General features: G+C 47.7%; 2 protein-coding genes across 3 annotated transcripts in view; both read right to left on the bottom strand.

The window, feature by feature from the left end:
• Positions 1 to 22: 22 nt before the first annotated feature.
• Positions 23 to 15,253, bottom strand: LOC308167584 (serine/threonine-protein kinase tousled-like 2). Of its 2 annotated transcripts, none has more exons than XM_080542002.1 (20): positions 15,115 to 15,253; positions 13,549 to 13,631; positions 10,844 to 10,915; positions 10,425 to 10,494; positions 10,007 to 10,053; positions 9,011 to 9,130; positions 8,590 to 8,682; positions 8,114 to 8,224; positions 7,498 to 7,634; positions 7,088 to 7,240; positions 6,571 to 6,637; positions 6,226 to 6,323; positions 5,955 to 6,036; positions 5,414 to 5,505; positions 4,571 to 4,660; positions 3,022 to 3,191; positions 2,555 to 2,693; positions 2,111 to 2,222; positions 794 to 901; positions 23 to 313 (listed from the first exon to the last, which is right to left on the bottom strand). In XM_080542002.1, the coding sequence occupies exons 2-20, from the start codon at positions 13,627 to 13,629 to the stop codon at positions 140 to 142; spliced, it is 2,016 nt and encodes a 671-aa protein (XP_080398128.1). In that variant the 5' UTR covers positions 13,630 to 13,631; positions 15,115 to 15,253; the 3' UTR covers positions 23 to 139. The 2 variants fall into 2 exon arrangements, with proteins under 2 accessions (XP_080398128.1, XP_080398129.1); XM_080542003.1 differs by having other exon boundaries at positions 9,011 to 9,121.
• Positions 15,254 to 18,112: 2,859 nt separating this feature from the next.
• LOC308167500 (integrin beta-3-like) overlaps positions 18,113 to 27,981 on the bottom strand; it is a gene marked incomplete at both ends in the record, with an annotated part of 20,827 nt that continues 10,958 nt past the window's right edge. Inside the window, 7 exon segments of the mRNA XM_080541917.1 lie at positions 18,113 to 18,184; positions 19,639 to 19,805; positions 22,145 to 22,264; positions 22,826 to 22,926; positions 23,443 to 23,665; positions 27,267 to 27,424; positions 27,426 to 27,718. Coding sequence (XP_080398043.1) covers positions 18,113 to 18,184; positions 19,639 to 19,805; positions 22,145 to 22,264; positions 22,826 to 22,926; positions 23,443 to 23,665; positions 27,267 to 27,424; positions 27,426 to 27,718 — 1,134 coding nt within the window.

Here is a 27,981-nt window from a genome sequence, read left to right as displayed (position 1 = left end):
CTCCTCCCTCCTTCCATCACCCGTTCTCTCTCTCCAAGTCTATGCCAGGAGAGCGAGGGAGGGGAGGTGTGTTTTGAGTAGCGTAGTTCCCCCCCGTAGTGTGTGTTGTGTTTCTGTAGGGAACCCCCCCCCACCCCCCTCAGTTTGAGGCACTGCTGTTGTATGAGCTGGAGGTGGAGGGCATGGGGGCCCCCAGGGGCCCGCTGGTGGCCAGGGCCTTGCGGATGTGGGGCATCAGGAAGGTGTCGCTGGCCAGCTGCAGCACGTCGATGCGGTCCTCCTTGCGGTAGGCCAGGCAGCGTCGGATGAAGGCCTAGAGCAGACAGAGACAGAGAGGGTTAATGATGAAGGTGTAGACATACAGGGACAGAGAGGGTTAATGATGAAGGCCTGGGACAGACAGGGACAGAGAGGGTTAACGCACTGGAAAAGTTAGAGCTGTGTGGCCAGTGGTCTAGCACCGCGGTCTACAGTGCACACATATGCCCATGTCGGCATGGGTTCGAATCCTCTCTCCCTTCTTCTCCTTACTTTCCTGTCTGTCTTCACTACATCTGTCCAATAAAATGAAAAATATGAGTGGGACTTCCCCCGAGTTAGAGCTGTGTGAGGGATGTACAAGTCAGTAAGAAATGAGATTAACGTAATGAAATTTGAATGAAATGAAAACCAATGAGTAGTGAAAACCAATCCCCGCCAACCTTGGTTGTGTGGCAATAAAACTTGAAGGGTGTGTGTGTGTTAGTGGGCAGATGAGCAGAGTGAGAGTTGTGGACGGGGGTGTTTCTCCTACCTTGGCTTCTGTTGTGACGACAGGTTTGGGGGGGAACTGCACCTCCGTGGCCTTCAGGATGGTGTTCTCCTGGAGGATGTCCTGCTGGGACTGGTTGTGACCGAACGGCTAGAGAAAGACAACAGAAAAGGGAGGAGTGAAACAAACAGAAAGAGGTAGAGGGATCCAGGGGAGAGAGAGGACTAGTCACTAAGCCAGGACCTCTATGAAGCGTCACTACTTCATCAGTAGACAAAGAGTCCAAAAGACAACTTTAGGGAAGCCGGAATGTGGGTTCAGGTGACGTCTTTCTAGGATGTCCAGATGACACGATTCTGTAGTCCATAAGACGTCCTAAAGACGTCATCTGAACCCACATTCCGGCTTCCCTGAGGACGTCTTTTGGGTCCGTAGTCTTGAAAAAGGACACATTCTCCAACCCTGTCCCTCCGCTTCATGTCAGGGGTGGGGTTGATGTTTTTGGTTGTCTTTCTAATTGTGGATTGTGGCTTAAGGCGTAGGCAGGCTACTCCTGTGGTCCCCGGGGGTAGCGGTGGCCTAGTGGATCGTGAGTTGGACTGGTGATCAGACGTATGAAATGCAGGAGAGCCAAGATAAACCCTACCAAGTGGCATGGCTAGGCTCTGCTACTCTGCAGCACTGCTGAAAGATGACAATGTAGTGGCAGCCTAGGGGAGAGTGAGTTGGACTGGTGATCAGACGGTCGTTTGTTCAAATCCCACATGAACACCACCACTAGTGTGATCTTGAGTAAGGCACTTAAGCCATAAATTACTCCAGGGAGACTGTCCCTGTAATCTCTAATTGGAAGTCGCTTTGGATAAAAGCGTCTGGTGAATATTATATAACTGACAAACTTGAAATAAGCCAGTGGCTTTCTTGGGTTTTTTATCCTTTTAGTTGACCTTGTATGTAATATGTACTCTCATGTACCTACTTCTGCAAATCTTCTAATAAAGTTTTCAATCAATCAATCAAAACAGATCCGGTCCATTGTCTCCATTGGTCAGTTTGCGTTCCAGCCGTGCTGATATCCATGATCTTTTCATACTACTCTGCGTTTGTATATATTACCGTTATCGAAGTTACATTATTACCGTTGCTTAGCAACCGATAAACAACTGTTCAGCGGATGAATACACTTACAATAAAACATAGTTCCATTAATTAAAATGTATCTTTTCTTCGAAAGTTCTCTTTCTTCTGTGAAATATTGATAGATATTTGATAGATGTGGTTACCGTTGTAACTCGAACTCGAACTTAAGTATAAAATCGAACTTAAGTATAAAATGAATGGGTGGTGTTGTGTGTTTACCTTGCGTCCGTAGAGGCTCTGGTAGAAGATGACCCCCACTGACCACACGTCCACCTTGTTGGAGATCTTGGGCGGCTCCTTCCCCACCACGAAGCACTCTGGAGGCAGGTACCTGGGGGGGGGGGGGGGCATGACAACGGTTACCGAGGGCAGATCCAAACACCGAATTAAGTTGCTAGTCGCTATGCATCTTGGTTTGACGTGACGCAAAGTGACGGTGCCTGTGTTTATTCCTGTGACGTCAGCTCCAAGTTTGTGTGTGTATCTGTGCGTGTATGTACAGTATGTGTATGTGTGCGGGCATGTGTGTGTGTGAGCGCATGGGTGTGTGTGTGTGTGTGTGTGAGAGCATGTGTGAGCATGTGTGTGTGAGCGTGTGTGTGTGTGTGTGTGTGTGTGTGTATCTGTGTGTGAGCGTGTATCTGTGTGAGTGTAAACACTCACCAGTATGTCCCTGCTCCCTGAGACGTCAGCTCCATGCCGTCTACAGAGTTGTAGCTGTCGTCGTCCATGATCTTAGACAGGCCGAAGTCCGTGATCTTTATCTCCCCGCACGCCGTGCCGTTCACCAGCAGGATGTTGCCTGAGAGGAGGACATTTTTGAAAAAACGTCCTTCTGAACATCACATTCAAGCACCTTTCAAGACTCAATTCCCTCAAATTCAAGGACCCAACACGGCATAGTTTGAGACAGGACTAGTTGACGAGCTAAGTAAAACATTTTTGAATATTTTATTTTTTAGAGAGAGAGAGAGAGAGGGGGGGGAATTCAATAACCTTTAAAATGCAATCACAAAGCATCATTAGTGTGTGGCGCGCACGCACACTGACACACTCACACTCACATGCGCTCACACACTCACATGCGCTCACGCACACACACACACTCGCACGCACGCACGCACACACACCTGGTTTGAGGTCGTAGTGTATGATGGGCGGCCGTATCTCGTTGAGGTACTTGAGGGCGTTGACGATCTGCATGACGATGGAGCGGCCCTCCTTCTCCGACATCAGCTTGTGCTGCTTCAGGTAGAAGTCCAGGTCGTTCCCCTCGCAGTACTCCAGAACCGTGCAGAACCTGGGGGGCCGAGGGGGGAGGGGGGTTCGTCAGGCATGTCTGGCAAACCTAACATACATGGGAAACTGATACTGATAGAGAAGTAAAGACCACACAGGGTTCCCACACCTTCTGAAACATCAAATTCAAGCACCTTTCAAGGACTTTCAAGACTCAATTCCCTCAAATTCAAGGACCCAACATGGCATAGTTTGAGACAGATCTAGATGAGAATTTATATAATAGGAACTATCTGCTCAGACAACAATTAAAAAGATTCTAGGGTGGCCCCGAGCCTGGTGGAGTGGAGAGGAAAACAACTACCCATACGCCGAAGAAGAATTAAAAAGAGAGGCTTGAATGTGTGAACACTAGATGGTCTCTTGCCTTCTCTACCACAGCACAGCAAAACAATATATTGTGAAATATGTGTAAAGTTAAGCAATACAGAGACTAGTTGACGAGCGAAGTAAAACAATTTTTAATATATATATATATTTTAGAGAGAGAGAGAGAGAGAGAGAGGGGAATTCAAGCACTTTCAATGACCCATGTCTATTTTCAAAAACTTTTAAGACCTTGATTTTTTTTTCTCAAATTCACAAACTTTCAAGGATTTCAAGGACCCCGTGGGAACCCTGAGATAGTGAAGGTAGATAGGAAAGTAAGGAGGAGAGGGCATGTCAGCAGGGCATGGGCCGGATTCTAACCCATGCCAACATGGGAATATGTATGCACTGTCGACCACGGTGCCAGACCACAGGACCACCTCAGGCCACAATGTCTGGCAAACATAACAAACACTGGAAACTAATAGAGAAGTAAAGACCAACGGTTGTTATTTTCAACAACAAACCCTCCCCTCCAGGGAAAACCATGATTTTATTAACACTTCAGAAGGTATTTGACTTTTCACTTCGATTCTGTTCCACCTCGTGTGTTATTTTCTCTGTAGAGTACTAGGGGTGGGACAAAATATAGATATGGCGATTATCGTATCGTGGCCTCTTAATAATACAATGAAGGTTTCTGCCGAATGCTGCTAACACTGGAACCACATTATGAAATACCAGTTAACACAGATATCGTGATGTATCGTTGATGAATTGTCTTACAATGTATCGATTATCACAGAATCAATGTACCGTGATACTATCGATACGGGGGGCAAAATATCGTACGGTTATCGATACGTGAGTTACCTTGCGATTCCCACCACCTATAGAGTACAATCGCTTCATTTTGTGAATTGGACGGCAAAACAGTAGCTATCTTTCTGTGGATCTGACATGGTGGAGGGCAAAGGGGTGGCTGAAGCTCGTTATAGCAACCTGACAAATGTGTCTTTGGCCAGCCTGTAGTAATGCAGTGATCTATGTGTACGACGCTGAAAAACTTACGAGTCAGTGTCGAGGGAGAAGTAGTCGTAGAGTTTGACTATTCTGGGATGGTCCAGTTCCTTGTGGATCCTGTACTCTCGACAGGCGTGCCTGAAAAAAGGGAGATGGACGGTCAAACACAGATACAACCAGGGGTCACTTTCCCCCGAAGCTGAAGTATTGCTTCAATCTCACCAGACAAACTAGCTGCAAAGTTGCAAGAGATATAACTTATTTTACTTGGCAGGTCTAGTGGGCCTGGATTGTCAAAACAGATATAGTACTAATTTTAGCGATGAATCTTTCAGAAACTCCCCCCTACACTGTTTTGAGGAAAGCACACACACACACACACACACACACACACACACACACGCAGGAAAGAGGTATGGGTAGGAAATATCCCACCGATTCCAAAACAGGAATTCTCCACGGACAATAAAGAACACTATATCAACACCACGTCTCAAGTGTTGTTGATATAGGCACGGTGTGGCATTATTATTTCATGGACGGACCATAATATTTAGAAGGCTGCCAAGAAGGAAAGGGAGCAGCTCAGGAGAGACAGAGGCCTGTTGAATAGAGGCCTGTAGAGGCCGGTAGAGAGGCTGGTAGAGGGGCCGGTAGAGAGGCCGGTAGAGAGGCCGGTAGAGAGGCCGGTAGAGAGGCTGGTAGAGAGGCTGGTAGAGACCTGTAGAGGCTGGTAGAGGCCTGTAGAGGCTGGTAGAGGCCTGTAGAGGCTTGTAGAGACACAGAGGCCTATAGAGGCTTGTAGAGAGGCCTGTAGAGAGGCTGGTAGAGGCCTGTAGAGAGGCTGGTAGAGGCCTGTAGAGACAGAGAGGCCGGTAGAGGCCGACTCACTTGTGGTAGTTCTCCTTCTTCTCGTCCCTCCAGTTCTTGTTGAGCTGGTGGATCTTCACAGCCACGTATCTCTGCTCCGTCAGATCAAAGGCCTGAGGACGGAGAGAGAGAGAGAGAGAGAGTATTGAACCCACCCGCGATGGTGATTAACACCAAAGACATACACGACAGCACAAAGTTGTTGGAAGTACAATGCATGTTTTGGATGGTTATTTTGTACATTGGCTTCGCCAATGAACCCAACTGGCCAATGTTAACCCCAGTTATTTCCCTGCCTAGCTACATGAACAGAAATCAAAGTTAGTCACAAGTCTTCCTCCATCAAGAACTCTTGAGGTAAGCAAGCGATTAAGCAACACTAGTATAGCAGCGAACTATCGTTTTAATAGAAAGGAGGTGAGAGCGGACTCAAACATGGGGCAGGTTTGCTGTGGAGCATGTGTCAACCAGACAGAGAGGAGGGTGTGTGTGTGTGTGTGTGTGTGTGTGTGTGTGTGTGTGTGTGTGGCGCATGTGTCAACCCAGACTGAGAGGAGCTCACCTTATAGACTTCACTGAAGCCACCTCTCCCCAGTAGATATAACAGCAGGTACCGTTCGTTCAACGTGGGGTGGTCTTTGAACCTGTGGAAGAAGGAGAAGGAGTCAGTAATTCATACTCATATCAGTTATACGACAGGTCAATATCATAGAATCATCTATGATCTAATCATCTAACAGGCTAGTGTTAGCGAAACAGTTAAAACAGCTAATTTAGCAAAAAGGTGACAAGTTTGCACCCCTGAACGTTAATATGAATGCAGAGGGTCGTACGTTGAGTTGTCCTCGTTGTGGATCCTCTTCAGCTCCCGGATGTGGAGGTTCCTGACCCGCTCCAGCCTCTCCAGCTCCGCCTGGATCTCTGCCTCTTCCTGTAGGGGACACAGCACACAGGTGTCACCATGACAACACCTCACCATGACAACATTCGGCCACACATGGATTGAACGGTGGGATGCCGTGATGTGGAAAAGGACGAGATAGCGAGGGGGAGATAGGGAAGGGGGAGAGAGCGAAGGGGGAGAGTGAGAGGAGGGGAGAGAAAGAGCGAGTGTGGAGAGAGCGATGGGGAGAGAGAGTGGAGGGGAGAAAGTGAGGGGGAGAGAGAGTACCCCATACCTTTTTCAGATGGCCCAGTCTGAGTTTGAAGATCTCCTCCTGTTCGTGATATTCCGCGAGCGACAACCTGGAAGATCCAAAAAATATATATTTCTATTTTCTTTACAAACCTCTTTCAATTCTTGACCATCACATCATATTTTCCCCACTTCTTCTTTTAAATAAATAAATAAACACAGATACACGTTGGCTACTTAGAAAAAACTAAACGCATAAATGATACGCAAGCGTTACAAACAATAATCTTCGTTTTTCTTTTTACATATTGGCCAGGTAACCCAGAATGCCTCTGTGTGTCTGTCTGTCGGTCTGTTTTCTTGCCTGTCTATCTGTTTATCTGTCTGTGTTTCTGCCTGCCTGCCTGCCTGTCTGTCTCTCTCTCAGGGAGGTGGGGCAGAAGCGGGCGTTGATGTCAGGTCTGGAAAAAAAGCCCAAAGACCACAGAAAAAGCTCCTATTTTAGCTCAGCCAAAGCCCTTTTATGTGGCCAGGGTAGGTCAGGGTGGGGGGGGTCTTACGCTTCGTTCTCCTGGCCGTTGGTCTTGCTCTTGCGCTTGTTCTGCTCCAGGCTGGGCGGGGGGGTCTGCACCATGCTGGGGGGCTTCCTCTTCCCCAGCAGCTTCCTCTGCCTCTCTATGTCCTCCCTCTGGGTGTTGATACGCTCCTGCTGCCTGGAGACACACACACACACACAGAGACACAGACACAGACACACAGAGACACACACACACAGAGACACACTATGCATGAGTAGGGAGTTGACAGATGCTGTCCGATAAAGCACTGACATGACCGAAAATCCAAAAGGTTCTAGCGAGGAGCGGTTTGTGTGTGTGTGTGTGTGTGTGTGAGAGACTATGTTTGAGCACTTGAAGAGGTTAGTCGTGTGTGTGTGTGTGTGTGTGTGTGTGTGTGTGTGTGTACTGACTTGATGAGGTTCTGGAAGGCGTATCCGTCGGTCCACTGCTCAGAGAAGGAGGCTCCGTGTCTCACGGTGGTGAAGTGGCCCAGCCTCAGACGGTCCTGCATGCTCTTGTCCCGGCACGCCATCTTCTCCTGCTTAGACTGGACACACACACACACACACGTCAGAGACTGGGCCGCCGGCACCAATTATCTCACACACACATCTATGGGGAAGCTGGTATTAGTATTATAGTATATATCAGTAGAAGTATTAGTATTATAATAATAACTTTTATTTGTATAGCACTTTTCCTGCAAACTTTGCAGCTATATATTATGGTATATAGCAGTATTCGTATTATAGTATATAGTAGAAGTGTTAGTCTATGGTATATAGCAGTATATAGTGTTGACTGTTGACTCCAACTCCAGTGTCGGCCTCCGGCCTTTTGATTGGTCGCTGACCTGGAACACCAGGTGTGTTCACTCTGGCCAATTAGTCACACTCTGTTATCAATTACGTGTCAGGGGGGGGAAATGATTTGCACTTTTGGGTTTCACCTGTGGGTTAACCCTAACCCACAGGCGAAATGTGGACAAAGAATGGCACGCACGCACGCTCACGGGCACGCACACACCTTTTCGATGAGCAGCTTCTTGCTCATGGTCACACACTTGTTGAGTCGCTCCTTGTACCGTTCCAGTGACCTCTGCTGCTCGTCAATCTGCCGCCGTAGGTCACTGTTGGCCTGGAACACACAGAACATCATCAGACATAGGTCCACAGTACCTCCCTCAGACCACAGTACCTCCCTCAGACCATAGGTACCTCACTCAGACTACCGTAGGTCCACATTACCTCACACAGACCATAGGTACCTCACTCAGACTACCATAGGTCCACATTACCTCCCTCAGGACCATAGGTACCTCACTCAGACTACCATTGGTCCACATTACCTCACTCAGACTACCAAAGGTCCACATGAACATCCTAATACAGGTAACTACAGGTAAGGCCTTACATCCAACATAATACAGGTAACTACAGGTAAGGACTACAGCTAATGAAACCCAACTGTGTGTGTGTGATCGTGTGCGGGTGTTCTCTTACCCTCACTAAGCCGTCTATCCGGCCCTCTTTCTTCTCCAGGTCAGAGTTCTTGTTGTTCTCTAGTGCCGTCAGCTTCTCTATCGTCAGGTCCGACTGCGGGGAAGAGAGACACGGAACAATGAGAAGAGACAGACAGCGCCTTCACTCAACCAAGGACAGGGAGGGTGCATTTCCATTTGAACTTAGAACTGAGTCATGAACTTTACGTCTTCTTCCATTATTATCAATGATAAGCATACAAAGCTATTCCTTTCAAAGGAGCTGACCCCTATCTTGGCACTGGCAGCACAAAGGTGTTGAGTTATAAAGTTGGCAGGGTGGGTATTGACTGTGCCAGGGCCGTTGGGTGTCCTGGAGCTTTGCCATGTGTGCCCATGCAGGTGAGCTCTGGGGCAGGGGGGGCCGGCAGGGTTGTGTTTACCTGACTGGCTTTATGAGAACAGGAGTGGGGGGGCAAGACGGGCAACGTAGGCTTCAGAGAGCTGGAGGGAGGGGGGTCTGTTTGAGCTGAGCTGGTTGAGGAGGGGCTGCCCTGTTGTACCTGACCCATACAGAGAGGGGGAGGGAGAGAGAGAGAGGGAGGGGGGAGAAAGAATGGGGGGAGGGGAGTTAGATAAGTTTCCTGTGGCAACATGAAGTAGAAAGTACATTTAATGAATCTAAAAGAAAAAGAAAGTGGAGTAGAATTGGAGTGGACGTGCGTTAGACAGTAAAACAGCTGAGGGAGTTCATTTGACTTTTGTAGCAGGTAGCTAGTAAGTAGTAAACAGGTAGTTAGTTAGTAGTGACAGGTAGTTAGTTAGTAGTGACAGGTAGTTAGTTAGTAGTAACAGGTAGTTAGTTAGTAGTAAACAGGAAGTTAGTAAGTAGTAAACAGGTAGTTAGTAAGTAGTAAACAGGTAGTTAGTAAGTAGTAAACAGGTAGTTAGTCAGTAGTAAACAGGTAGTTAGTAGTTAGTTAGTAGAGACAGAAGTGAGGAGAGCAGAGAGAGGGCGGTCCTCACCGGCAGTGGGGGGTTAGAGAGGGAGTGCTGGGGGGAGGCGCGCACCAGAGGGGGGATACCCCGGGCTGGACTGGTACCAGGACCGCAGCCACCAGCAAACTGGGCCAGAGAGATAGAACAAATCGGTGGTAAAAAGAGAAAGATAGAAGAAAGAGTGAATGAGACAGAACCAGAGAGTGAGAGAAAAAGAGGGACAAAGAAAGTGGAGGACCGGGTCAGTATAAAAGAGAGGTCACAGAGCAACAGCATGCCTACGACACAAGCACAGGCGATAAGTGAGGGCGAGATTTTTCAGAATCAAAGTTCTTTCAGGACGCTGCATTACTGCATTAACATGCAGACGGGCATGCAGACGAGGGACCTAGTGAGCCGCGGACAAGCAGCCAGGCGGTGTGAACGCAACACCCACTCACCTCAAAGTAATCGCTAATTTTGTGCCCTCGCGCTCCTCCTCCTTTCCCTAAAGAGAGATGAGAAAGTCAATAACAAAGTTTTCCCATGAGGTTCAGGAATTACACTCGGCCGTTTCAGTGGAAGATAGATAGACCCTAGACTTACCGTATATAGCGCCTTATTCCAAAGCGCTTTACAGCGGCCTCTCATTCACCCATTCACACACACATTCACACACCAATGGCGGGAAGCTACCATGCAAGGCGCCGGCCCACTCATTGGGAGCAATTTAGGGTTCAGCGTCTTGCCCAAGGACACCTCGACGTGTGGCCAGCCGGGGTTCGAGCCGCCGATCTGCCGACCTTGCGATCATTAGACGGTGGCTTTACCTCCTGCGCCACAGCCGCCCCTAAATGAGGTATGAGGAGGAGGGCTTACCCTGGCCGCTGTCGTAAGGCTCTCCTTTCCTCTTCCTGGTTCTCTGGTCGTTGGGCTTCTTCTCTGGCGTCTGTCGGACCAATCAAACCAATCATTAGCATTTTTTTAAATAAACAATTCCGAGTGGGGTATATATATATTTTTTTTTTTATGGAGACAGTAGACAGGAAGGATTGGTGAGAGAGAGACAAGGGATGACAAGCAGGATATGTTCGCGGCCGGAATCGAACCGAGAACCCTGCGGTTACGTGGTCGACACTTAACCCACTACGCCACCTAAGCTCCCCATGAGGAGAGCATTTTTATATCAGTGCATAAAACATTAGTCCAGGGGGACGTAGACTTAATCTGTCTGTGACCCCGGCACTCTGTATTATTAGCCGATGACCAGGAGCGCGTCCTCCTGCGTGCGTACTGACCTCCAGCTCCTTGTCACTCAGGGAGCCCACGCTGCACAGACTCTGGTTGGACGACTCGTTGTGTCCTGAACCCTGGAGAGAAATTAGAAGACGGCATTGTCAATAAAATCAGAAAATATATCCCTAAAATAACAACGAGTCTAAAACATTGTGGAGCAGGGGGTTTTTTAGAACCAAGAAGCCTGGAGGATGTGTCCGGGTCTGGGTCACTAAGCGGAAGGCGACAGTCAACAGCCCCTTTCTCAACAGTCCGAAACCTGATTCCTCCTTCCCTTCGATATTCTCCTCCTCCGATTTGGTTTGAGTAGGAAGCGAGCGGAGGACAGAGGAGAGGATGTGAGGAATTATGTTTCCAACAATTGAGAAAGAAGGGCCATTGTGTTACTACGCGCGTCCACCGTATATTTGCGAGTAAAAAATCTGTCTTTTTGGTACGTGCGAGCCGAGGTGGCTTCATAACCCGTGTACAGGCCCTGTAGAGAAACTCCAGCCCGATCCACCCTGGGTCACAGATGGTATGACAGTATCTCTGTCCCTGGTGTGAATTCCATTCCATCCCCTCAGGGATGCAGTGCAGTTGACTCGATGGGACCGATAATACTGAAACCATGGGAACTCGCTGGAGCTCCACAAAAGGCTATCTGTCATCATCGTTTTGATTTATGTTTCTCGAAACAAATTAATACGGTACAGTAAACCGGTTTTCTGGGGGTACGGTCGGTCTGGAAGCAGGAGTGACCGACTTTCTGCTACGGACGGACGGGCGGCTGTGGCTCAGGAGGTAGAGCCGCCGTCTAATGATGGCAAGTTTGGCAGATCGGCGGTTCGAGCCCCGGCTGGCCACCTGTCGAAGTGTCCTTGGGCAAGACACTGGACCCCAAGTAGCTCCCAGTGAGCGGGCCGACGCCTTGCATGGTAGCTTATGAATGTGTGTGTGAATGGGTGAATGAGAGGCCGTTGTAAAGCGCTTTGGATAAATGCGCTATATAAGTGCAGTCCATTTGTGTCCACTGATGATGGCTGATTCACCACAAGTACCGCAGACCAACCACCAAGGTCACACAGGACAGTCTGAGAAACACACCCATCCCTTCACTTCTTCACTCTCTCTTCCTCCGACGTCGAGGCTGCTGCTAATCGACACAACGCCAGCCCCCCTCCACGTGGGGGGGCACCTTCTCAGAGGGTCACCCTTTTCTAATACAACAATGCAATAACAACAGGCCTGCAGCTTGGCAGGCAGCCTACAATCTACGGCGATGGACATCAGCCCTGTACTGCTCTCTCTCTCTCTCTCTCTCTCTCTGCACTGGCTTCCAACAAAACAACACTCCCAAAGCCAGCCCCCCCCCCCCCCCCATCTTAGGCTCCTCGTCCTGGTCCTCTGCGGCTTGGTTGATAGAGCGTGGCGCTAACAACTCTTCCGTTGTTCCAATCTCCATTGTTAACATTAACTTTTTTTTTTTACCATTTTAGCAGACGCTTTTATCCAAAGTGACTTACAATTAAGAGATTACAGGTCACCCTGGAGTAATTACAGGCGTGCCTTAGTCGAGGGCACACTAGAGGTGGTGGTGTTCCCCAGGTAAACTCATGACCTTCCGATCACCAGTCCAACTCACTCTCCCCTAGGCCGCCACTACATTGTCAACTACTTTCAGCAGTGCTGCGGAGTAGCAGAGCCTAGCCGTGCCACTTGGTACGGTTTATCTTGGCTCTCCTGCGTTAACATCTGGGAGTTGTCAACTACTGTCATATTTTAAAAACAACAGATGCGCGTCGGTGCGTTCACGTTCAGTTTCAGCACTGTTCCAAGTAGACGGCATCAAAACGGCAACAACAAATGTGACAACCGACTGAATCGTGGTAAGTTATATATGGGCTCGACGAGTGTTAACCCTTTATACACCACAGTCCGATGGGCTACCACGTCCAGGGTTGGCCCGGTTGGTCGAACACAGCTGGCTCCTCAGCTAGGGTCCGAGACGTTCGCTGTTAGCCAGAAAGGCCGCCAGCACAGAGCTCAAACATGGCTGCAATGACCAATAGCCAGTGGAGAAAAGGCTTTAGTACGAGGAAGAGCTTCTCTGGTGTAGTAAGCTTCATCTCGAGGGACTGCACCTCTTTGGATATATGTTTTTGACAGGTGCAGGGAGGCCCTGTTTTGGGGTTGACCTCGACGTCGTTGTTTTGGTATTTCCGTTGCGCACTTAGGCCAGAGACGTACAGACACGAAGCAGAGAGCGCACCACCACAACGTGGTGAATACAGCGTGTTCAAACAAACAGTCCTCAGCATTCACGTGGTTAAGAGGGACGTGGTTAAGAGAGGGACATTCAGGAGATAAGAGGGACAGGTCGGTCTTGTTCACAGGGCAGGACACTTCAGGTCCCGGCATGGCGCAGCGGTGACTGGATCCTCGTCACGAGATCGTTTGGTGATGTCATAAAATGCATGTACGAAAGCAAGGCATGCTGATTATATTTAGAGGAAGTAAAAAGAGATTAGGCCTTTGTTATTATGTTATTTCAGACTAGTGAACTGCTGTGCTGCCACCTAGGCTAAGCCTAAACAGTGTTTGCACCTGGATGATCCTGCGACCTGCGTGCATTGTCCTAGAGGTCATATCCTACGTAGGTGAGTGGTAGAGGTCATATCCTAATGTAGGTAAGAGTGTCGGTAGAGGAGAGGAGACGGGTGCAGACCTTGGCCACTCCTACACCTGTGAAGCGTGCTTCCAGTAGCTCCTGCCGCCTCGGGTCCAGACTGTGCAGCTCTTCCATCATGTCTGGGGGGGGGGAGAGAGAGAGAGGAAGAGAGGTAGGGGGGGGGGGGGGGGAGAGAGAGAGAGAGAGAGAGAGAGAGGGAGAGAGTCATTAACCATCACCAGGGACAACAGCAACACAGAGGCTACGTTTGCTTTTGCCAATTTGTCATTGTGTTGCTTTTTTCGAGGCAGCGTTGTCGTGCGATGTCGAACGCCAGAAACAGTCGAGTCCAGTACTACCCGGCCCTGCGGTGCCGTGTGCCGTTCCAAGCAGGCCTGCTGCTCAATGAAGAAGGGGTCCTGTTTCGTTTAACAAAGGGAAAAGGGATCTATCGAACCAAACACCGTACGATAGTGGGATGCTGTTGACAACATCTTATTGTTTTCGAGTGGGTCGACATTCCTGACCAGGAATCTGATCATGTACTGTGGCTCTCTCTCTACCCCACCAAGTGGCTCACACCACCACGGCCCAGGAATCTCACATCTGATTTGGCTAGAGAGAGAACACACTTTGCCAGCAGGAAGCCACACTAGACGCTCATCCCGCGATGAAAGGGATGGGTCCCACCTCAACGATGAGGTTTTTTAACTGGACTTTGGGAACAGCAAAAAAAACAAAACTAAATGACTTGGCTATAGTTAGTAGTACCGCCCTAACTATTTTTCAACATCTAATGATAAAACAAAGCCCCTTCACTTTAAAACACAACGATCCAGATTATTAGATGTTGCTACCTGACTAGTTAGGGGGTAAAGTAAAAACAAACAACAAAACAAAAACTAGATTGTTAATGTTGGCATTTAGCCCTGTCTATCAAAGTCAGTGGTAGCCTAAAATGTCAGCTCTCTCTTCCACTACCAGCAACCTTTCTGGTTAGAAAGTTAAATCACACACCTGTGATTTGGGGTTCAATGAAAGCCCAAAATTAAGCAAAATCATCCACAGCGACCCCCCAGTTTAACCAAGCTAGCTAAGCTAACGTGGAGCTATTGACTTAAACGACCCCCAACTAGTTGGTGCCAGTGAACAGCTGTGAACCATCCAACATGAACTTAGCTAGTACACATTTCACCAGGCATAACATCTCTCAAACAATAACTTACATCACAGCTTAATCACCTGTATCTTATCTTAGGTGCCAACCTAGTTAAAAAGCTAGCTTAGCAAAGCCACACAAGTTAGTTATGGCTAGCTAGCTAGCTATGGGGTGCGTTCGTAAGTTCGCCCTGAGAGCGCCGGAGCGCACACCGAGTTCAACGTCATAAAGGGACCCAAGTACTTTGATTGGGCGAGAGGCATTCCACGAGTGCTGCTCAGATTTTCCACAGCGTATTTACGAACTCACCCCTCTAAAATAGCCTTAGCTTAACTAGCTAACTCTACTAAAACTACTGTGGTGGACCAGCCAGGGTAGCCGTTGTGGCTAACCCGTTAAGCTATTCAAGCAAGCTAACAGCTAACTAGCTAACCTGGTTAGCTGGTCAAAACAACTTTGTTTACCTGAAAGGTCCTCTTTGGTGGGGGGTCTTTTTTCGGGGGTCCCAGGGGAGATAGCACTCGCTTGCTTGTCCCTTTGTCTCTCACAAAAGCACCAAGACACTTCAAACAGTCAAACAGAACCGTTCAAATCACCATGGTCCAGGTTAATGTCGCGTTCAATCACAGAAACCAGGCATTAGCTTAGCATAGGCTAGCTTCGAACGCCAAGCCCTTCTTTCTACTGTCCGAGTCCCTCTGCAGTCTGCCTGACCGTGTCGCCTTGACGACCAGGCCGTGATCCCCGGGGTTTCCCAGGCCGTTTCCCCGGGGTTCCTCTCAGCCCCTGGACCACGGCAACCCCCGGGGGTGGTGGTGTTGGTGTTGATGGAAGCCCAAAAAAAAAATCTAAAATGTTGTTTTTAATCCGTATATAAGAGTTATAGACCCCTGTCTTGGAATAAAACACCCTAAAAAAAACAACACCCTAAACACCATAAATGTGTTTAAAAAAAACACACCCTAAAAACCATAAATGTGTTTTAAAAAAAACACCCTAAAAAACAAATAAATCCTTAATTTGTTTCCTCTTTGTTTGCGGAAAAACTAAAAAACCTAACTTTTTGTTATGTTAGTTTCGTTTGCGATGAACTACCTACTAGTAAAAGCCATCTAACAAGCTGTGTGTGCGTGTGTGTGTGTGGGTCGATGGAAGATCAGAGATGGGTTCAGTCAGAGATTAAACGGTCTCTCTCTCTGGTTCAGTCTGGTTCAGGCTTTTGTGGTTGTTTTTTCCTTGCCAGTCTTGCTGCGGAAATGTCCCCTGACATCGACGACGAATCCAGATCGATTTGATTCGAATCAGGGCGTTTTTACATGATGTATTAAACATTTGAGACAGATACAAGTTGGTGTAATCACCACAGGGGGGGGACCTATCAGTGCACAGACACACACACAGTCATGCATGCATGCTCAACCAACCTCCAATTTTTGGGGGGGCGATTGGCCCTTATGAATCAGTTCAATCCTTTTGAATCAATTAAGTAAACTACACTATTGGGCTGATGTGTCCTTGCCAACCGTGCGGGCAGATACAATGATCATGTTTATTCACATCTTATTATTGATCATGACACATTTGTATATTTGATGAATTATGTATTCCTCTCATTCCAGGGGCACCAGTCATCATGTGCTCAAGGTGATCAATTAAAGTAAAGCACGTGGTTTACAGAATATCTTTATTCATTCAGAGGGGTTGGGATGGTGGTCTGTGACTCTGTGGTGTGTAACATTTTGCCTGCAGGATATTGTGCATACATACAGCCCAGAAGGGGGAGGCAGTGTTCTACACACCATGCTTAAGAAGGTCCCACTCACTTTGGTCCCTGTGCTCCAACACAAGTCTAACATGGACCAATTAACTAAAACGATGGTTATGTAAGCAGTTTCAAGAGGTCAAACCACATCTCTCTCTCTCTCTGAATGCAATAAATAATGTTTTATTGATATGTTGAGTTTTAGTTTCACTGTGTAGGCTAACAGTGTTTTCTTGGAGTGTCATCTTAGGAGTCACGACATGCAATGCTGTGGAACATAGCCTGAAATCCTGAATGAATAAGGCTTTGAGCATTGTGGTTAAAGCCTATTGAATAAGGAGGCTCTCATGGTAAGAAAATAAACAAGAATAAATACACAGCACATGTGTCCTGTATCAAGTGTCCATTTAAGTCCTTTAATTCGAAAAATTCCCTTGCAGAAGTGGATATGAACAACAAATTGAAAAGAACAACATGTTTTTCTTTACAACACAAACCCCTGTGAAGTTTGTTATGGAATGATGTAATAGACAAGAACAACATAATAATGACACATCCCCTCCATGGAAAGAATGGAAGAGAAGGTTCTGTACATTTCAGAGACGTATATCTTGAGCCCAGAGTCAATGAACCCTGTCATCTGTGACACCCTAGGGGGCCGGAGGTCCAGTTACAAGTTTGGTCATTAACGAATGATTGACAGCTTAACTGACCAATAATCAGCAAGAGCTGTCCATAAAAGAAAACAAGTGCAAAATGTACACAGTGATCAAATATCTTGGTAACCCATCCACGTTTTTTAATTACAAGGCACTGACCTATATTTTGCCACTCACTTTTAGAGTTGGAAATGTACCAAATGATAGAGGTATGGTACTGTAGCTGTAGTACTGTAGCTGAGTGTCTGAATTATATACTTGAACATTGAGAATGTAGCAAGGCACTGGTGGGGTTCACTTATGAAAAGACTCAGAAAGGTTCTGAAACCATACACCACACTACTATTTCCCTAACCAATGCAAAAAAAATGAAATACTTTAAGCATGACGTCTTGGCATATCTGAGCAATATGTTATTTCTAGTCAACTTTCGCAACCTCAGGAAACTGCTTATCAGTTGCAGTTGAACACTTCAGCAATTCAGCCACTTTTCCCAAAGTGAAGTGACACAAAGTGAAACCACACGGTCATATCACCGCTACACCGCTACATCCTGGCCACTACACTGATGGTCCCAATGTCTTATCAAGCCAGAAGGCCACAAACAGGAAATCACAACTGATGGAGGAAGTGATGTCATGTGTGCTGTGAGTATCATTATCGCTCGTCTTCAGTAACAAAATAAAGCGATGTGCCATCCTCGAGTCAAGTCCGTTGCAGTACATTTATCTCAATCCTCTACTTTCAGAGTACAACATTGAGCTTATTGATGTTTTTTCCTAAAAGGAAATATCAGTGGCATGGGCATAATGCTAGAATTCGAGGGTTACTAGTTTAAGTTGGAATGCCTCATAGAATAGTCTTTGGAATAGTTTCTACATATTTACAACCCACAAACAAATATTACATCTTCCTCTTGTGGCAGTAGAGCCCCGCACATGAAATGGTAACATTCCAGAAAGAACCGGAAACAGTCCGATGGGTGAAGTGATCCTTCTAAGCGACCCTCAGCTTCCTTGGCTTGTGGATCGGTCGGCAGGGTCAGTCCTTGTTCCCTCTGTATGTGATGTTGGTGAAGGTGGAGGTGGCTCCTTTGTACAGAGGGTTATGCCCCTATGACAACAACAAAAAAGAAAAGAAATACGTGACGTTAGAATTATAAGGTTCTATCTCCATTTTTGTCAAAATTGAGTTTTTTACATAATCTGATCCATTAGGTGTTTATTATTATTAATGCCTGTGTGGTGTTATTTTTTAAAATGTTGACATTTTTGAGTTAGTAATTCATAAAATACAAAGGTTCCGTCTCACAAAACATAATGGAATGTAAAAACTTTGACGCTCAATATCTCTGAACTGCCCTAAACGGAGATTATCATTCTAAGCTCATGAATAGTCAGTGGCACTCAGTGGGGAATGAAAAACGTAGCACCTTTAAACGAACGGGATTATGGGAGTTTTTGGCAGACCTTGGGCATGGGATTAGGGGCCCCAGATGTGGGAAGGGCAGACCGGTGAGAAAACGTGTGTGTGGATGTGTGTGTGTGTGTGTGTGTGTGTGGATGTGTGTGTGCGTGTGGATGTGTGTGTGTGTGTGTGTGTGCGTAGCTACAGATTCTGCTGCCTCCTGCCATTAAAGGCTAATTAACGTCGGTTAATTTCAGACCCGACCCGCCCCTGGAGAGCAGAGGCTGCCTTTTGTTCTGTTTGGGAAGAACAGCACGCCGCAAAAATAATAAAAAGCATCATGAGAGAGAGAGAGGGGGGGGGGACTACCACCCACCTCCACTGCCAACCGGTTTGAAAACACAAAACACTAGCAGTTCAACGACTCAAAATGAAAACCATTAGTCAGAAGTAGTAGTCTTTTGTCCTATTGTAATATACAGTATTGTCTTGTGCTTTATGTAATCATTCCCAGATGAAATCCGTAGTCTGGGAGACACACAGACACTGCAGATGCTACAGACCTTCCGAGCATCGGGGCAGAAGTGTCCGGGGAATGAGAGTAATGAGAGTAGAGGGACAGGATCTAACCCTGCCTTGAATTATTCCAGATCATCCATGCCAAAATTCATTTGTTTTCCCTTTGTTATTATGGCAAATATCTGGCAAATAAACTTCAATTCATAAAGTGAATTTCATCTCATCCCCGGGAACTGGATGAATAGAAATGCAAACCGAGCCACTGTGCCCAGTACTCAAGTTGTAAAAGAACATCAGGGGGGATGGTGGATTTTATCATATGGGGACAATTTTAGCATCCCCACAGCGTCAGTGACTTCAGTGTCAGTGACTTGGTAAAAATGTCATTGCATGTGTGCGTGCCCCCTACCCTCGCCCACAGTGTTTTACTTAATATGCGCAAAACTAACTGTTGAAATAGCAGTAATACCACGTTCATTGATAAAATGACATAAGGGATTGAAAGGGGGGATGGCAGTTTTAGAAGGGGGATGATTTTGACCATTTTTATTTCAGGGGGGATGCCATCCCCCCTCATCCCTCGTCAACTCGAGTGCTGACTGCCCCCCCTAACCCTGGCATCCACAGACGTGCGTCCTCACCGTGTCCCACTTGGCCCGGGCGCGCTCCTCCTCGAACTTGGCGAACTCGCGGCGGTCGTGGATGGTGACCAGCAGCTTCCAGATCAGCAGCGTAGCCAGACCCAGGAACAAGATGGCCCCCGCCACCGACAGCAGCACCACGAGGATGTCTGGGCCCTTAGGGCAGTCTGAGAACGGGAGGAAGGAAGGAGGGATGATGGAGGACAGAGGGGGAGAAGAGAGTTGCTTTGTCATTCAAAAAGGGAAATTCTAACCAAACAAAGTCAAAGAACAAACATCTATTATTATCCCCGTTCGCCAAACCATGATGCTTTATGTTGCCACAAAGCCACTAAAAAACAGAGTCACTTTTGTTCATTTCAACAAAAACAAACACACACACACACACACACACACACACACACACACAAATAAAGGCTAGGATTACGAATAGGGATAGTGATCTGAATCTTGATTTTTGCAAAGGAACAGATAAGGAAGAGATGAACCACCCCTACTGTACTCCCTTCACTCTGTTGATAAGGCCCATCTGTTTGTGTGTGTGTGTGCGTGCGTGCATGCGTGCGTGCATGCATGTGTGTGTGTGTGTGTGTGTGAATGTGGGGGGTATGTCTATGAAGAATGTTAGGCAACACGCAGAGGCAGCAGACAGCTAACAACATCAAAGCAGACCGTCTAAGCTCCACTCTTATTTCCTCTCGGCAGCGTCATTCCTCTCATTCTATACCGCTCTCACTCTTCCCCAATTTCCTGTTGTCACCTTTGACCCCTCTTACCTTTCATCTTCTTGGCTATCTAAGCGATACAGTAAATCCTTATCACCGGTCCTGTTCAATGTTAGTCAGGATAGTATAACAAATACTGGGGAGTATATTAAATCCCACTGCTATGTGATTTGGCCCGTAGCGAAATACCTTCATTTAGAATTCATAACATACAGTATATACTGTAAGTGTACATTCAAGACAAGGTAATTAGTGGGCGTATGTGTTTAATAGCATGAAAATGTGTTATGGTTAATGGTTTGGATAGACAGTGCACGAAGGGAAGAGAACATTTCGGTCTTTATTTATTCTTTTCTCTGATTGTGTGAGTTTCACTTCAGGAATTCCAGGTTCTGGCAGCGACTACAAATCAGCCCAAAAAGAGTCGGGACGAGGCCAAAAACACTGTTTGAAAGAAGAGAGGCTGTTTCTCTTTCCATTTTCTCTCCCTCCCTCCCTCCCTGTCTGTCTCACCCTTCCTCTCTCTCTCTCTCCCACCATCCCTCCCTCCTCCCTTGTTCCCTCCCTCCCTGTCTCACCCTTTCCCCTCTCTCTCTCTCCCACCATCCCTCCCTCCTCCCTTGTTCCCTCCCTCCCTGTCTCACCCTTTCCCCTCTCTCTCTCTCTCCCACCATCCCTCCCTCCTCCCTTGTTCCCTCCCTCCCTGTCTCACCCTTTCCCCTCTCTCTCTCTCCCACCATCCCTCCCTCCTCCCTTGTTCCCTCCCTCCCTGTCTCACCCTTTCCTCTCTCTCTCCCACCATCCCTCCCTCCTCCCTTGTTCTCTCCCTCTCCCTCCTCTCAGGAGGATTGTGTAACGTCAGCGAGTTCCACGGTGAGCAGGGATGCTTGTTTACGAGCGTGTTTTAACAAGGTGGGGGCGCTTTGTGCTTAAGAGAGGTTTGGTGTACTTCCTCGCTACCTAGTCGTGCCTAAATTACACACGTGGGTCCATTAAAAGCAGACCCGGGGACAGACTCTCTCTGCGGGCCTTGCCTGTTAATGGCCTTCTCACCGCACGCACTCTTTCAACATGGACCGCTTAACAAGCAGATGAAGGGGTACGGAAATGCTGCACGGTGATTGGCGTGTTCAAGATCAAAAGACAAACACCGGTCTCGCTGAGAAAAAGAAAGTTAGCCGTGACCTGTCGGTGGTGGTGTGTCACGTTGTTGTATAGAGGTGAGATTGTAATCGTCAATGGCTTTAAGGCATCTCAAGCCTCTGTCCATACAGGCTCATTGGCACAAAAAAATACAGTGTCCTTGTCAGCGGAAATAATGTCAATGTACTTATTTGTGTGTGTGTGTGTGTGTGTGTGTGTGTGTGTGTGTGTGTGTGTGTGTGTGTGGTATGTTCAAGTAAGTTCAAGTTAGTTTTATTGTTACGTCACATTACACAAGTGTAAGAGAGTCAAATCCGTAGGCTTCGGTTCCTGACATCGCAGCACAAGACAATAAGGCAAGATAAGTCGAGATTACAAAAAGTGACAATAGTACAAAACATAAGTGACAAATAAGACAGGAACAGGATACCTAATTATCAGTACAAATAGTCAAATATAATAAAATAGTACAAGTAGAATGACATGAGTATTGCACTCGGAGGCAGTGGGTGTGAGTCTGTGAGAGGTAGTATTGAGTAAAGTGTCTGTGAGCTGTTATGTGTACGTCTGAGTGTGTGTGTGTGTGTGTGTGTGTGTGGTACGTTGTGTGTATGCGTGAGTGTGTGTTTATGTCTTACCAGGCTCTTTGACCACAAACAAGATGGACTTGCCGCTGGCGTCCTCGTAATACTGAAACCGCTCGACACAATCATCCTCATCCTTGTAGGTGCAGTTCACCGCATTCTTATCATGGAACGCTGGGGGGTACAGAGAGAGCGGAGGAATACACATTCATTAACACATTACTACATATTAATGTAGTCTTTTGTTAAATTTTTTTTTTTTAATTATTTATCCTTTATTTAACCAGGGTAGTCATATTGAGACAGTAGCCTCTTTTTCAAATGAGCCCTGGCCAAGAAAAGCAGCACTTCATTAAGAAAGACACCACATACAATATAAAAACATACAATATAACAACATAAAATAATGACAAACAAGCAACAGAAACAGTGAGCAGATACAGGCTATAAAAGATAACCTAAGCACATTTGCATGTATGTTTCAAAGTCTCTGTATGTAACACACAGGTTAAAGCCAGAGAGTGGAATAACGTGCTACGTTTCAACTTTTTCTGAAGTACATTCCACGTTGAAGGAGCATTGTAACAGAATGCAGTTTTACCAAATTCAGATCTGACATTCACAATACGAATGATACTCAGTCCATTCAACAGATGATGTCAGTTCATAACCACTGACTTGACAGAGTTAGTTTGCATGCGATCTTATTTGGTTTCCGGGCATTGCCAGGGTTACCTAGGTCGTCTACCAGTTGGATCTCGTCCCTGCAGATGCGGGTACAGGTGTTGTCATCAAACAGCTTCCCTCTCTTGAAGTGCTTACACTCCACGCAGTCCCTAGGAGATCAATGCACGCACACACACACACAGACACACACACACACACACACACACACACACACACACGCACATCTTTTAATTATTCGATGTCAGTAATGTGTGTGTGTGTGTGTGTGTGTGTGTGTGTTGGAGCCTACCCATATCAGAATTTCTAAACTCTTATAAACAAACCCCCCCCCCCCCCCCACACACCCTGTTGAACAATCTAATCTAATCTAATCTACCCCTCTACCCCCTCTTCCAGGTACGGGTACCTATGACTGTGGGTTCTAAACTGTGTGTGTGTGTGTGTGTGTGTATGTGTGTGTATGTGTGTGTGTGTGTGTGTGTGTGTGTGAGCGCTCGTACATGTGTGTGAGTGTGTGAGAGCATGTGAGTGTGTGTTCTGCCCTCCTCACTTCTTCATGGTGCAGTAATGTGTGAGTGTGTGAGTGTGTGCTCGTACATGTGTGTGTGTGTGTGTGTGTGTGAGTGTGTGTGTGTGTGTGTGTGTGTGTGTTCTGCCCTCCTCACTTTTTCATGGTGCAGGCGTCGGGGCAGGTGGGGCACTTGTGGCAGGTGGCCCCGTAGGCCCCAGGCTGGGTGCACTCACAGGTGCCACACACACACTGGCCCCGCCCACTACACAGCAGGCCCAGGGCCGACATGCAGGTGTCCGTCCTCCTGGAGCAGTTGCAGTTCTCCCCGCGCCAGTCTGCGTCACACTGGCAGAACCCACAGTCACAGGTGCCCGTACCTGGGAGAGAGAGAGAGAGGGTAGAGGGGTAGATTAGGTTAGATTAGATAAATTCAACAGGTGTGTGTAGGGGGGGGTGGGAAGGAGTTTGTTTATAAGAGTGAGAGTGTCTGTGAAAGTAGCTGTTCTGGAACCCGCTGGATCCTGTACCGTCTCTTGGATGGTAGGGGATGGTACCCAGTAAACAAAGAGTCCAAAAGACGTCCTCAGGGAAGCCGGAATGTGGGTTCAGATGACGTCTTTCTAGGACGTCCAGAAGACGATTCTGTAGTCCATAAGACGTCCTAAAGACGTCATCTGGACGTCCTAGAAAGACGTCATCTGAACCCACATTCCGGCTTCCCTGAGGACTTCTTTTGGACTCTTTGTTTACTGGGTAGGGGGGTAGAAGCTCTCGTTAGGAAACAATGTTTCATCCACACCAACCGGGTTTCCATCCTCCACCATGACCCTTTATTGCCATATGTCATAAATCATATACGGGACAAAACGGGAGATTTCCCAAGAACATTCCGCACATACATCACGTTCACAGTCAGTCCCCCCCCCCAGTCAGTGCACTGCAGTTAAGTCGTCCATAATCTCCTCTAAGTCGTTTTGATTTTTCTAAAAATGGCATTGGTGTTGGTGTTGGTGTTGGAATTCCTGGCATCTGAACAGCAACACTGCAACCCTGAGAAGAAGACGTTTCTGGAACACTCCGAGTGGTTAAGACTTATTCCATTGTTTTGCTATAAATGAGTTATGGTGTGTCACCACACTGCGTCTGGGTGTTTTTTTAGTCCGTCCGTCTGTGTGTGTGTGTGTTCGTATGTGTATGTGAGTGTTCGTATGTGTGTGTGTGTGTTCGTGTGTGTATGTGAGTGTGTGTGTTCGTATGTGTATGTGTGTGTTCGTATGTGTATGTGAGTGTGTGTGTTCGTATGTGTATGTGTGTGTGTTCGTATGTGTATGTGAGTGTGTGTGTTCGTATGTGTATGTGTGTGTGTATGTGTGTGTGTGTGTGTGTGTGTGTGTGTGTGTTCGTATGTGTAAGTGTGTGAGTGTGTGTGTGTGCGTCCGTGCGTGCGTGCGTCTGTGTGTGTGTGTGTTCGTATGTGTATCTGTATGTGTGTACATTTACTGTGCACTATCTATTACTGCTCTGGTTCTGTATTCGCTAGCTGTGTAAACATGTACATACTGTGTGTGTGTGTGTGTGTGTGTGTGTGTGTTTATAGTTTAACAGTTTAGCAGTGCCAGTAAGGACAGTGACAGTGCAGAAGGAACACACATCCGTTGTTGTGGCGTATCGCCACAGAGCAGCCGCAGATAAACAATGAGACAGGGGAACATTTGGGGGCGGGCAGCCGGGATGAAACATGACTTCACTAACATGTGTGGAGGACCACAAACCCCAGCAGACCCTCAGCAGACCCTCCGCCTGTCATTACCCAGCGCTAATCGCTCCTCTCAGGCCGTGTGGTGGTAGAGAGGCTATTCCCACCCGGGAAAACAATGTGTTAACACATAAACAAACACTCACACACACACACACACACACTCACACCCAGATGTACGAGAGACACACACCCACACACACACACACACACACACATACACACACCCAGATGTACAAGACACACACACCCACACACACACACACACACACACACACACACACACACACACACACACACACACACACACACACACACACTGCTTTTCCAGCACATTCCCTGCCCCCCTTTTATTTTTTTTACCATATTAGGTTTATTTTTAGCTCTATGACACCATCAGCCAATGACACAGCAGAGAGGTATTTTCATGATAATAATAGGGCGATAGGGAATACAGCTTAGAGAGGCTAATTGTACAGCAGGGGAGGCTGGTGGAGGCAGAAATCGGAGTGTTTGATCCCACATGTTTGACACCATTCCTCATTCCGTTCCATTGCCTCTAATGAGCCCGGCCTCCGATTTCTACCTCCGCCAGCCTCCCCTGGTGTCTGGGCCACCATGAGAAGATCGCTGAAGAGATGTGTATGTTTGTGCAGGGCTCTCAAGTCTTTCATCACCATGTGACGTCACTAAGAAAAACTCGAGGCCCTTCTGAACTTTATAAACTCCTCTGGAGTTCAACTCGGGGCCCGAATGTTTTCCTGGTCAGGTCACACAAAAGGAAAAATGTTGGACCCTAAAAGAGTGATGCGATGGATTGTTGCCATAACTGACCTCACACAGTCAGACACCCGTTCTGTCATAGCTACTGAGCTACTGTACCATGGTTACCTCAGACATGACAGAGAGGTTCCAGGGATGGTCCTAGAAAGAGAACTAACCTCCCAAATCTCCAAACCACCCCTGAGGACCGACGTCAAACCAACTCCTGCTGCTCCCCTCTCCTCCTCTGACGGCTAACGCTCGGCTCTGTGTGTGTGTGTGTGTGTGTGTGTGCTCTGTCAGCACCTCTCCCTCTGTTAGCGCCTCAGCTCAAACACAAACACACACACGTCCAACGCATGGCTTAGCCCTCAGAACACACACACACACACACACACACATAAACACACACACACACACACACACAAACACACACACACACACACACACACATAAACACACACACACACACACACACGTCCAACGCATGGCTTAGCCCTCAGAGCATACACACACACACACACACACACACACACACACACACACACATCCAACGCCTGGCTTAGCCCTCAGACTAACACTAAAACACCAGCATGTTTGTTGTGAATGGAGCCCTTCCTTGCCCAAGCAGAGAGAGACTGGCTGTTATTGTGGGTAATTCTTCCCATATGAGGTCGTTGGTCTGTCACTAAGGTGGAGGCAGGGAGGGCTACCCGCTAGTTTGTTTGAGAGAGAAAGTCCTGTACTGCTATGTCACTTCTTGGGATCTTTGTAATGCGCAATTATATTATAATAATATAATATAATAATATAATATAATAATATATAATATAATAATATATATTAATAAAATAACCTTGGGACGTAGTCTTACGGGGTAGTGGTGTTCTAGTAGTTGATAGTGAGTTGGACTGGTGAAGGTTGTGAGTTCAAATCCAGCCTGAAACACCACCACTAGTGTGCCCTTGGGTAAGGCACTTAGCCCTCAGTTACTCCAGATGGAATGTCCCTGTAATTCGTAATTGTAAGTCACTTTGGATTAAAAGCATCTGCTAAATGGCAAATTCAGGTCTTTCTACGATGAAGGACAGCGTTCTTGTTTACCTCAGAAACCTGGACACCAACATCGACAGGGTCCCTCAAAGTGACCGTGTACACCCCTGACACCAACCCTCGATGTGTGTGACGTCCCTCCTGCCTCTCCCAAACAGCCAACATTCATAATAGTAAATGGTAAATGGACTGCACTTATATAGCGCCTTTATCCAAAGCGCTTTACAACGGCCTCTCATTCACCCATTCACGCACACATTCACACACCAACGGCGGCAAGCTACCATGCAAGGCGCCGGCCGGCCCGCTCACTGGGAGCAATTTGGGGTTCAGTCAGTGTCTTGCCTAAGGACACTTCGACATGTAACCACCCTCCCCTCCACCCCCCCCCCCCCCGTCTCACTCACCTGAGCACAGCTCCCCCTTGTAGCGCAGGCAGTTGAAGTCGTCGCACTCGCACAGCTTCCCCCACACCTTTCCGAAGTCGCTGCTGTGGCACACGCACTGGCCGCACACGCAGTCGCCCCGCCCGCTGCACACGGCCGCCTCCGGCCCCCCCGAGCCCCCCCCCCCCGGCGGCGCTGCACATGTCCTGCTCCGTGGGGCTGTAGTCCCCCTCGGCGCACTCGCACCGGGGGCCGAGGCGGCCCGGGTGGCACAGGCAGATGCCGCACTCGTAGGTGCCGTTGCCGTGGTTACAGACGGGGCTGGAGGGCTCGGCGCGGGCCTGGCACTTGCAGTCGCACTCGAAGGTGACGGTGATGGACAGGGAGTCCTTGAAGCCCAGGGGTTTGATGACGAAGGTCTTGCGCTTCTCTTTAGGGCAGCCTCGGGCGCGGGCCTCCACGCTGAAGGACACCTTGGGGGGTAGGAAGGGGGTAGGAGGGGGAGGAGGGGGAGGAGGGGAAGGGTTAGAGGACAGAGAGGGTATGTTTGAGTCTGTGGTTCCTGGTTAGATGGAATCATGGAGGCTGATCAAGGTGCGTTTTGTAATTTGTGTTATGAAATCGTCTGTGGCAACACATCTGTCCATGATGCAGTTCAACGGAAATAATTATATTCATAAAAGTCTGCCACCTTAGGTTACAAAAGTTCAACTTTCAAACTTCTGTGTGTCACATC

The sequence above is a fragment of the Nansenia antarctica genome (genome assembly GCF_963989245.1).
Source record: "Nansenia antarctica genome assembly, chromosome: 11".
NCBI classification, from domain to species: Eukaryota; Metazoa; Chordata; class Actinopteri; order Argentiniformes; family Microstomatidae; genus Nansenia; species Nansenia antarctica.
The sequence above is the reverse complement of the archived record's forward strand: the minus strand, read 5'-3'. Positions and strand labels throughout refer to the sequence as shown.

Excerpts from the sequence above, each read along its gene's own strand:
- LOC308167584 (XM_080542002.1), bottom strand. The coding sequence starts at position 13,629 with ATGATGGAAGAGCTGCACAGTCTGGACCCGAGGCGGCAGGAGCTACTG. Across the intron at positions 6,638-7,087 it reads AACGGCCAGGAGAACGAAGC|GTTGTCGCTCGCGGAATATC; the intron begins GTAAGACCCCCC and ends TGGATCTTCCAG. Across the intron at positions 2,223-2,554 it reads CAGGGAGCAGGGACATACTG|GTACCTGCCTCCAGAGTGCT; the intron begins GTGAGTGTTTAC and ends CCCCCCCCCCAG.